Below are 12048 nucleotides of genomic sequence, written 5' to 3'. Positions count from 1 at the left end.
TTGAATAATTGGAGGGGGAATATCACTTTTAGAATTTTTATAATTTATGTGATGCTGTTACGAGTTATATTTTTGACTAATACTTGAAGGTTTTGGAACACTTTGGTGATGGCAGAAAACATGTACGGGGATTGATTATTTTATGAATTCTTATGATGCTGCGTAGCAAATCAAAACTTTTAATTTTTGAACCACTTCTACGTCCATATTTTTGAGAAGAGGGAAAGTTTGTTTGCAAATTAAAAATAAATTTGCATATGTGCCCCGCCCCTTTTTTGCTGTAAAAATTGTAAGTTATGAAGTTTGCCATGACTCCTTTTTACTGTTTGAAACTCCTTACTTTTCATTTTGAAAATTTTGTATGAACCCTGTAATTATATGAATTTTTTTTTTTATATATAGTCCTTAAACTCTTGAAGAGCAATCCTTGGACTACAAGATGGGCAGGGAGGACCGAACAACTTGGAAAAGCAATTATTTCCTGAAACTTGTGGTAAGCTTGAGTATTCATTCAACTATTGCAGTTAATCTTTGAGATAAATTTGTTATTTTGTATAATATACTGGATTGATTAAAAAAACTTTGAGAAAAAAATCCAAAACCGGGTTTTTTGGTTTAAATAAATTTTAATAGTATTTACTTAATGATTTTTTGGAAATTTTATTGTTTTAACTTTTATTAAAAATATTTTATTTAATTATTAGAACAAACTTTTGAAATTCAGTTATTTTATAGCTTAACTCGAGGAAACATTTTGTGTGTTTGAGAATTTCCAATGTTCTTACAAACCCTATAATATAAATAAAAAGCCACAACAGACAAAATGTCCGACGAGGTGATTGATAAAAAGATGCCCATAAAAATATGGTTGTTATATATTTCAAAAACAAAGCAATCCAATTAAAATACAATCAACACAAATTATAAACAATATATACACATGATGAAATATTATACAATGCCGATAAAGAATACTTATGGTTGTCTTATTCTAAGAATGGATAGCTTCTCTATTTACCCCACATGTTTGTCGTATTTATTTTTAAACGTGTCAGTTGTGTTACAATTTACTACCTCTGGGGGGTAAGCTATTCCATTTATTGACAACCCTATTAGAGAAAAATTCCCTGCGGCACCATGGTGTCCCCTTGTAAAAGCAGTCGATTCGCGGTGTACTAAAAGTTCATGATCCATCCTATCCATCCCATTGAAAATTTTGAACACTTCGATCATATCTCCTCGACACCTGCGTTCATCCAACGTAAACATATTAAAACAAATGTTTCCTCCAGTTATTTTCAATGTTTAATTAGGATGTTATTTTGCAAAAACTATGATAAAAACTAGGCAAGTACAAAGTGTTTGAAGCATAATTAATGCAGATTAATTAGCGATGATTTATGATATGAAGAGTGATTATAACTACAGTTATGATTTCAAACCAGTGGTAATAAATACTGGAAGGAAAACCCCACTGGTTGGAATGATTTAAATTTGCATGAATGTTCCTGAGGCAATGTAATTTTGTATGGTGAAAGAAAATACTTAAAAATGTAAAATAGATGATGCTGTTGTCATCTAGCACATGAGAAATTTGCTCGCAGAATGGATATGCAGGCCTGCCAGCTCTGGAAAATTCCGGATTTTTCAACCTTCTTTCCCGCTCTGGATTTTTGCATAAAATTAGATTTTATACGAGCTGTCACAATGTTAATTACTGCCATCGTCGTTAAGGAGAAAAATAATGAGGGCAGTTGCGGTCATTCCCATCGAGCAGCTGTAAAAAAACTCTTGGTCATCGCATTTAAGCAACTGGTAAAGACATGACTTTGTTTACGTAGCATTTATCGGCAATCGTTTGTGGTGAGATTCAGTTTGTATTTTATCTCAGATGGCAGCACTTGCGAAGTAGATGCCATCTTATTGTCACTCGTGAGCCCCAAAGCAGAATGCGCCAAAATGTGCGACGTACGTTGTAGAACAACCAGTGCTGTTGCAGAACAATATGGAAGAATTTTAAGAATAGTGAAGGAAAACGCTATTATGTGCATGCGAATTTTTACCGCAGAACATTTTCAGTCAGCTGAGGGCTCGTTGCAGAACATCGCAAAACATTCTGCTTTGGGGCTCATGAGATTGGCGACCGAACCATAAAATGCGTAACATGTCGCTCCCGTAGATTTTTGTTTAGTCATGTTATGTTTCAAATAAGTTATTATTTTAAGAAATCAATTAATTATCCTGAATCCTTCATTTTATACAAAATCACGCAACCTGTCAACCAAACATTTATCAGGGCATGATTTTGGATGTTAATTCCTGTATAATTGTTATTGTATTCCATTAACAGCCGTGCGATAAACAAGTTTTTTCATCAGCAGCTTTGTATTTTGAACAGATTGATTATATCATCAGAAAGAAAATATAAAACTTTAAGGTATATGAAGCTAAATACAAAGCTTTTAAGAGTTGCTATATACCCAAGATTTTTTTAATTTAAAAAAATTCGCTTTTTGTGAATATTTTTTCGATTGAGTCTTATGAGCCCCGGTGGGGGGGGGGTACCCCCTTCGGGAGAATCTCCAGATTTATCTATTTAAAAAGTTGGCACGTCTGGATATGATAGCCAGTCAAGGCAAAATGATTTCATAATTCATGGAAACGTCGCAAGAAATGTTAAATGTTATCCACTGTAATCTAGCTGTGAGGTGGAAGTGTAAAAATGCTTGTTCAACTACAGATCACGGTATGTTATGGTAATGTGCTTTAAATTTACCGAAGTTTGTAATCTGATCATTCTGCATGACATTTCGGGATAGGGGCCGTTCAAGTATTGCGTAAGTAAATTTTTGGTTATTTGACACCCCAGTCAGTAAAATTTTGTCATCAGCTCTGCCTCTGAATCCAACTCATATTTTCATAAAGGGTGATTGATGACGTAAGCATTATCCAAACCCTCCCCCCCCCCCCCCCACCATCAAAAGTAAGCAAATCGATCGGAAACCCCTCTCCCCACCCCCATTGATGATGACGTAATATTTGAATGGCCCCAAAGTTATAGTAGTATATTTACACGTATGGCAGCCAGATGTATTATGTTATTGTCAAAATGGTTCTTCAGCAGCTGTTTCATTGCTGTTGTAATGTGTATCTCGACAAAAGTTGTGCTATCCACCATGAATTCAGGCAACACCCAAATTCTTGATTAATGTGGTTTCTCTCCCTCCTGGGACCGATTCCCATGTTGGGACACATTATGAAATCCAAAAAAAAAAAAAAGTCTTGTACTTACATTTCATTTTAGCAATGACGCATATAAAATTTTGGTTTCAAAACGGATTTTCTAGTCACTCTAGTATCTGGGATTTGTCCAGACCTGTTATTCACACACTGCTGTTGAATAGTGGGTCTATAATATGAATATTTCTTATTCATATTTTGGAATCAGAACTTTTAATTATAATCGCCCTGTATGTAAATTATTTTTCAAATAGCCGATTATTTTTCATAAATCATTTACTATACATACTAATCAAATGGTGACCCAGTCCATACATATTCCAAGGTATTTCTAACTGAAAAATTTTTTGGACAGGGATCACCGACCACTTCACGAAATGGCTAATTTCGGGCTTTTATTACTATATAGTAGAACCTTAACTGGGGATGATTATGTAAAAATAAGTCAATATTGCTTTTTTTCTATTCAATCTGACCACAACTCTTTGTGTCTCATGAGCAATTTACTTACTAGGGAGTTGTGCACCTAATAGTCTGAGTACCTTGTGTTTGATTTTTCAGTAAGTTAATCAAGGTTCTACTGTACAGTAATAAAGCCTGAAATTGACCATTTCACAAAGTGGCCAGTGATCCCTGTACAAATAATTTTAGAATATCTTTGAATATAGACTGGGTCACCATTTGGTTAGGATGTATAGTAGTGATTTATGAAAAATAATCAACTATATACATGGTGATTGTGATTAAAGTTCTGATTCCAAAATATGAATAAGAACTGCTAGTCAGAATGGCTTGAAAATTAGCATGAAGCAAAGGAATTATATTGGCAATATACGGTAAGGGATGTGCTGCTTTCTATATGGAAAGAAAATGAAAATGTCAGGTTATGTAACCACCAGTACCAGAGATGCTGCCGTATTAATTTACCTGGGTCCCTTCGAATAATCAGTTCTTTTTGAAAGTGTGTCCCTCTTTAAAACATTTATCTCCGCCGTCTCCCCCCCCCCCCCCCCCCCCCCATAATTCACTAGTATCTATGAATTTTCTTCCAGTATGCCCCAGGTCTTTCATTGCCTGCTTATATTTCTTCGTTGAGATTGAGCTGTGTGCCCTGTTGTGGGTAGGAGAAGGTATCTGTGAATCAAGTATAATTAATTTCTAAAAATTCTAATGTGTTCTATCCAAAGCTTTGATTGTCTACTAGTAGGAAAAGCTTGCGAAGAAGCTCATTAGCACTAAGAATTTAACGTATGGAATTCTATACATGTAATTAATATACAGGGTGATTATAAAAAAAACTATCCCGACATATGGGTCCCTAACTATCGTACCATTCACAGAAACTGAATGAAATTTTGGCATAAGGTATTTTGATGTATGCGCTCAAGAATGATATGGAAAACAACAGTCACTCTAACAGTTACTGTTACAGTGAGAAAATTTCAAAAATATCAAATGGCAACACCAAGTTTTTTGTATTGCAATGTGATCTCCATTGTGAAAAACCCTAAATAGCGTTCGAACGGCAACTTTAGCATGAAAATCACCGGCGGTAGATGGGCTAAAGGTGAGGGCAACCAATAAGGACGGAGAAGTAGCATAAAATAAAGCATTTTATTGTTTCACAAATTTTCCACATGACCTTGTGGAGGTCTAATCAGGCTGGGATCTCAGCCGAAGAAACGGTGTGACAAATGAAATTAACATTAATGCTCTGGTGCACGGCAAAGTCCTTTTTATTTTTTCCTTGCCTAGCTTTGGGGATTTTCGTGTTACAGGTGCCATTCCAACGTTATTTAGTGTTTTTCAGTATGGCATAGCTGCCAAGTCTCCCGAATTTTAGCTTCATCGCTCGACCTCCCGAAAAGTTCTTAAATCTCCCGAATTTTTACGAAAATCACAAAAATCCCTAATTGTCCCTAAACATTCCTTACTTCATTAAAAAAAATCCCCTCTTATGAAAACAATCCCTAAGAAATTTCTTGTGGGGCGTGAAGCCTCTTTTTTTCCCCTTTCGAAATGACGTCACACGTCGTAAATGGGGAAATTCCCTTTTTAAGGAAGTTTTACAAACCCTCTGATGGTAACAAGATAGTTGTTTGTCTTATCCTGCAGGGAAATGGCTTAGCAGCCAATAGTCCTGGATAATAATTGAAGATTATAGTGACGCGTATATGGTCAAAATTTCCTCTTCTGTTACGTACGTGCGATAACAAAGCATGAATACTGATAAGCTTGAAGAAACAGTGTTCTAAATTGACGGTGTTTTCCTTCATCTTCCGGTGATTTTGGGGTCATTCGCGCAGAATGTTTGTTCACAGCGTTTCTGATTGAACACAATATTTATTTTTATATCATTGAAGTTTTGGTAGGAATTTTATTCCCAAGGGTTTAACTTCCATGTGTGTAAAATCCCTATTTTAATTTGATTTCAGTTTTTAAGTAAGGATTTTATTCCCTACATTTTAACTTTTGTTTGGAAAATCCCTATTTTATTTGGAAAAATCCCTATTGTATTTATTAGAGTGGTTTTAGCATAAAATACGGGTTTGCGTGAAAATCTCCCGAATTTTCATTTTCAAAAGTTGGCAGCTATGGTATGGAGATCGCATTCCAATACAAAAAACTTGGTGTTGCCATTTGATATTTTCGAAATTTTCTCACTGTAACCGTAACTGTTAGTGACACTGTTTTCCATATCATTCTTGAGCGCATACCTCAAAATATCTTGTGCCAAAATTTCATTCAGTTTCTGTGAATGGTACGATAGTTAGGGACCCATATGTCGGGATAGTTTTTTTATAATCGCCCCGTATCAGGGTTGGTAAAAAACCAAAAAACCGGGTTTTTTAACATTAAAAACAATGAAATTTCTGAAAAATCATTCAAACTTCTAATAATTAACTAAAATGAAATGGTTATTAATGTAATTAACACTATTCCCATACTAATTAATCAATAAATATTTCTTACATTTTAACAAAAACCAACTTTTGCAATTTAATTATTTTTTGCTCAACTCAATGGATTACTTTGTGTTTGAAAATTCTTTCAATGTTATTATTAATCATATAGTATATAAATGTTTTTCTCTAGTTACTTTCAGTATACTTAATTAGGAAGCTATTTTGAAAAAAGTAATAAAAATTAAGTGAATATAATCTATTTAATGAAGCATAAATAATGCAGATTAATTAGCAATGATTTACGATATACAGGATGATTATAACTAAGGTTCTGATTTCAAAACACTGTAAAAAAAGACCGATTGTCAAAATTACTTGAAAATTGACATGAATGTTCCTGAAAAAATTCAATTTTATTTGGTAAAGGGGAAAAAATACTTAAAAATGTAAAATTAATGACATCATCCAACATGTGGGAAATTTGCTCGCAGAATGGAAACAATAGCCAGTCATTACAAAATACCTTAATTATAGTATTGCATGATTTCATAATTCATGGAAACATCACAAAAAACGAAGTAATTGAACAAATAACTACAACTTACTTAAGAAATGTTAAATATGTTGTCCAACCTGAGGTTGAAAGCACAAAAATTGTTGTTCAACAACAGAATCGGAGTATGTTAGGGTCATGATGTAGATGTGCTTGCAATTCAGCTTTATTAAACCAAACGTGCCCCCCCCCCCCATTAATATTCCCGAGGAACTTCTAACATATAGGGAATGTGCTGGAGATTGCAATTCAAAGTTTGCAATCTGACCACTGTTTATTACAACCACAGCCAGAAGTTGCAAGGGTTAAGGTGCATCCTGTCAAAATGGGTCTTCAGCAGCTGCTTTGCTGGTATTGCAATGTGCATCTTGATAGAAGTTCTATCCACACACTGATGCTGTGGAAGTGCTGAAATGATGTGGTTGCACAAAATAGATTATACTGCTGGCCAAGTACAGCATCATCTACTTGCACATTTTGCACTTTTTTCTTTTGCGAAAGAAACTTCCATTGCTTCAGGAGTATCCATGCAAATTTTCAAGTCATTCTGATCAGTACTTATTGTATAGTTTTGGAGAATCAAAATTCAAATTATAATCTCCCTGTATATAGCTGATTATTTTTCATAAATCTGTTACTATTATTCAGTAGAACCCTGATTAACTGGGCTTAACAGTGTGAAAGTATAAAAAAAACTATTATTGAATATTAAGACTGGGAGATATACAGATAATACTACTTCTTATGGGAAAGAAAATGCCTGCCCCTAGCATGATGGTGTCACTACTGTTGCTGCTTCTTTGTGAAGTGAAAAAGAAACCCTGTGAGATAATGCACCACTACATTTAGATGTGTGATGCAATCCTTATTCATGAATTTGCTGAAGATAGAGCATCAGAATGTAGCCAAAGGGTAGAAAATGTTGTAAGAATGAGAAATTTTGGCTTTTGTATATAACTTTAAATAACTAAGATACTTCATATGAAAAATATATATATTCTGGCCACTTTTATGAGACTTTTTGAAAAAAACCACTTATAAAATCTTATGTCATTTAAAGATATATCGTCAGAATGTACCCCAAGGATATAAAATGTGGTAAAAATGAAACATTTTGGCTAATAATGAACCAATATGATATTTTTCAAGGAAAAAAATTATATTTAGGCAACTTTTATTTGATTTTTTGAAAAAGACCAAACTGGTTTTTTTTAAAAAACCACTTGGTTAAAACCAAGGTTTAAACCAAACAACCCTGCCCTGTATATATATAATATAAAAACTAAAACATACAGTTGATCCCGCTTATAACGTTTATCCCATATAGAACTTTTTCCACTTAGTACAACTTATTTTCGTGGTCCTAACAATAAGTATAATTCTCAAAGATTTCCCATTTGAAGTTTTTCTATTTACAATGTTTTTCTATGACGGTTTTTTGAAAAACGTTATAAGCAGAATATATTTTAATTAACAGGTGGTGGCACACATTTATATGTTTATTAATAAATCAATCTATAAATTCCTTTCTGATTGATTTTACATTTCGTTTAAAAAGATCTTGGCACTTTCAATATCTTTTGATTAAATTTAAAACAAATTAGATTCTCTCTGACTTATCTTCTGATTCCCTATTTATACTTTGATTTTCGTGGTAAAATGATTTTATTTTCTCTCCCTGATGGTCCACTACTCTGATCTGTCACAATTTAACTGCAACATATTTTCACACCTGAATATGGGAGCTATGTCAGATTTGTGTTGGAGAAACTTAAGTGTGTTTATGTGTGTGCCCAGCATTTGGCGTGTTTTGTGTTCAGTAGGTGGTGCCATCTATCTAGTGCCGTAACTAGATATTTTCTCAAACAGAGCAAGCAAACATTTTGCCACACCCATGTAATGTAGAAGCAGCAGTTATAAAGGGTGAATTTAGTGCCCCCCCCCCCCCTTCTGGTCCAGAGCCCAGGATACAAGATCCACCTGTCCCTACCAGTTACAGCCCTGCATCTATCCTCCAAACTAGTAATTCATGCATTTGAAGTTTAATGTATACATATTTGTGTCGTAGGTATGCGTGATCGCCATGGCAACCAGAAGCAAGGCTCCCACTCGTCTTACTTTTCAATAAAATTTCCTACTTTCTGTTTTGTCCTATTTTTCTACCAAATCCTATGGACAAAATTTGTGTAATTGATTTTAATTGAGCAGGGAATCAGATATATTGCCAAATATTACAAATGTTGAAGAATGCAATTAATGATTCTGCCAAAGCAGAAATTGTATCGTTTTTAAGGTTATTTAAAGGGTGTATGTGGACCATTTGGTTGATTTAATTTTTAATTAACTTCTATCTGAATGGAAAAAATTTTGTATTTATCACTTCATGGTCTACCAAATCCTTCGACATTAACTAACATTCATCATTCAAAATTATGGTAGTATGTGAAACAACGGTTTGTATTACAATGCAGTTGGATACATAGGCCTATTCTATTTGGTTATTCTGATGCTACCCAATGGCATTCAGTTGTCTTCTGTATTTTTAAGACATAAAGAGGCATAAATTATATTTACAATTCTTCATTTGTCAAAAATGATTACTGGCATTGAACAGTAAAATGTGGAAAAATCCTTTAAAAAAATGGACAATGCAGTAAAACTATCTGGTTCACCTTTATATCAGATTTCGTTATCTACACATTTTGCACTGTGTTTTTAAAAGTGGTATCAAAGGAGCGTCATTCTTAAACGCACATCTTCAAAATTTGCTGTGCATTGTCGAAGAGAGTTGACAAACTCAGCACTTTGGAAGAAGACAAAAAAGAATAATGTAATATGAGGAGACTAAAAAAATTATCTGTGGTTGCTAGTACACTGTTTTGGCCAAAAATTCGTTTTGCAACAGTCATTTTTCATTTTGCTTTGGCTTGAGCCAATCTTACAGGATACTGAAATAGTGCTATGAAAAAGTTGATTCAAAATTAAATTTTTTTTTCCTGAAAATAAACTTTTTTCATTATATTATGTTTAAGGGGGTTACCCTCCTTGTCCTACTTTTTAGTCCGGTGTTTTCTTATTTTTTGAGTGGGAGCCTTGCAGAAGTTTTTTCAAAGGAATGGCTAACTTAAAATTTGAAAACCTTAGATAATTTTTAGCCAATAACCAATGTGTAATCGTGGGTTCCAAATCCAGATTTTTACCAAAGGTAAAATTTGGGGGTATAAGGGGTTTCTTCTCTCTTCCCCCGTCCGCAGAAGATGAAAAATTGAAAATATTTTTGTAGAGAATTAAAATATTGGAATAAAATTTCTTTTATACTATCTGTGTTAATTTAAAATTTTTTTCGTCTGTTAGTGACTCTAGCTTTCTATGAAATATTATATCCTTCTGCCCTTCCAAAAGCCGATTCTGCATACACACCTGTGATTTAGGTGGGGACTACCACATAGCAGCTGGATGACAAAGCTATTCAACGTAGAGTATTTAAAGATTCGGTTTTTTCATACGATCTCTGGAAAGTTTTATAATTTGAACGGTCATTCCGATCTTTTTCGATTTTAAAAAAAATGTGCATTTGCACTATTGTAACTATACTTGGCTCACTTTTGTGATTTTTTTTTTTTTTTTTAAACTGTTCAAACCAAACAATCCTCATGTGTTTTTGTTTTCAGCAACTTCTGGATGAGTATCCAAAATGTTTTATCGTTGGTGTGGACAATGTGGGTTCTCGACAGATGCAACAAATCCGTCTGTCGCTCAGAAAAAACGCCATACTTCTGATGGGTAAGAACACAATGATCAGAAAAGCTATAAGGGGTCACATGGAGAATAATCCTGCCTTAGAAAAGTAGGTGGAATTGATACTGTATAAGCAAATGTTTGTTAAAAATTATATTGATATTCATAGTCGTTGATATATATTTTTTATTATAGGTTGATTCCGCACATCCGTGGAAATGTCGGTTTTGTATTCACGAAAGAAGAGCTGGTTGAGGTCAGAGACAAGATCATGGACAACAAAGTGAAGGCTCCAGCCAGGGCTGGTGCTCTTGCTCCTTGTGATGTGATTTTGCAGCCACAAAACACTGGGTTGGGTCCAGAAAAAACCTCTTTCTTCCAGGCATTGCAGATCCCCACAAAAATTTCTAAAGGGACCATTGAAATCCTGGTAAGCCTACTGCTAAAGTTGCATGGTGAGAGTTTGGTTTTTATTATAGATCCGGCTCACATGATTTGCTTTTGTTTATATCCTGTAGAATGAGATTCATCTGATCAAGAAAGAAGACAAGGTTGGAGCTTCTGAAGCCACTCTACTAAACATGTTGAATGTGTCTCCGTTTACATATGGCTTGAAGATCAAGCAGGTGTATGATTCTGGAACAGTCTTTTCTCCTGAGATTTTAGACATCACCAGTGAAGACCTGCGAATAAAGTTTGTTGAGGTAGTTTTCCCTTTAACTGGTCTTATTTCTAAAGTGTATTTCCTACCTGCCAAGTCTCAGATATTTCACTTTCTTCCGTGGACTCAAAAAGTACAGAAAAATTAAGTTTCCAAATTACTTCAAAGAATTCACCTGAGTCTGTTGCCTGGTTTTTCCCCCTTTTAAATTGCTGTTAAAAGTTAATTATTGTTCCCCAAATCACAAAGACATGTTTTGGACAAACTTAGCACAGTGTCATGTTTTTCAAAGAAAAATCTCAGTAATTTCGTTAATGAAAAGTCCTTATTAGTTTACTTTAAATAATGAAAAATTCCTTTTACAATATATATGTATAATTTTTCACGTGTATATATATATATTGTCTATATACAATCATTTTTCATATAAGATTCCGATTTGCAAAAATTCTTATTCCCGGTTTCCAGAGCAACATACTTTGCTTATGTATGTCCACAGAAGTATTTGCAGCAACTTGTTTAGACCTCATGTGATGTAAGATATACTTTCGTTCTACCGAAAATCATTGAGGACAAAGTCAAATACTGATGAGGTATTTTGCACAGGACTTAAATACTAGAGATAGTGTATATCAGGGGTGGGAACTCTGCGCCAAAACTAATATCTTGCGCCATCCTGCTCCAATAGCGTATTTTCATATTTTTCTGCGCCAAATAGCAAATTTTGCTACATTATACCCGGAATTTCGGAAAGGACGCCAAAAAAATTTTGTTCCTGCTAGCCACGAAACGTTTGTTTACGAGAAGAGCATGTTTTATTCCATTATACTTAAACTATCTGCCCCTGATCGGGCTTTCCATCGCGAAACCCCGATATTGTCCGTGATCGTGGAACTGAAGATGGTTTGCAATGCCTTTCAGCTTTAAAGTGCAAATTCGAGTGTTTCCGT

At 34.3% G+C, this 12048-nt stretch overlaps 1 protein-coding gene across 3 annotated transcripts in view; it reads left to right on the top strand.

Annotated features, from left to right (window-relative positions):
- The window catches only part of RpLP0 (ribosomal protein LP0), a 40607-nt gene that overhangs the window by 8708 nt on the left and 19851 nt on the right, over positions 1–12048 (top strand). For all 3 annotated transcript variants that reach the window (XM_089251085.1, XM_089251087.1, XM_089251086.1), the window contains 4 exons: positions 403–493; positions 10371–10546; positions 10633–10867; positions 10956–11141. In XM_089251085.1, coding sequence (XP_089107211.1) covers positions 440–493; positions 10371–10546; positions 10633–10867; positions 10956–11141 — 651 coding nt within the window. In that variant the 5' untranslated portion in view covers positions 403–439. The remainder of the gene's footprint in view (positions 1–402; positions 494–10370; positions 10547–10632; positions 10868–10955; positions 11142–12048) is intronic.

This window comes from Pholcus phalangioides, unplaced genomic scaffold (assembly GCF_987345545.1).
Source record: "Pholcus phalangioides strain wild (caught in Gottingen) unplaced genomic scaffold, Ppha-v1.0 ptg000024l_1, whole genome shotgun sequence".
Taxonomy (NCBI): domain Eukaryota; kingdom Metazoa; phylum Arthropoda; class Arachnida; order Araneae; family Pholcidae; genus Pholcus; species Pholcus phalangioides.
Note: the sequence above shows the minus strand (reverse complement) of the source record. Positions and strands in the feature narration are given on the sequence as shown.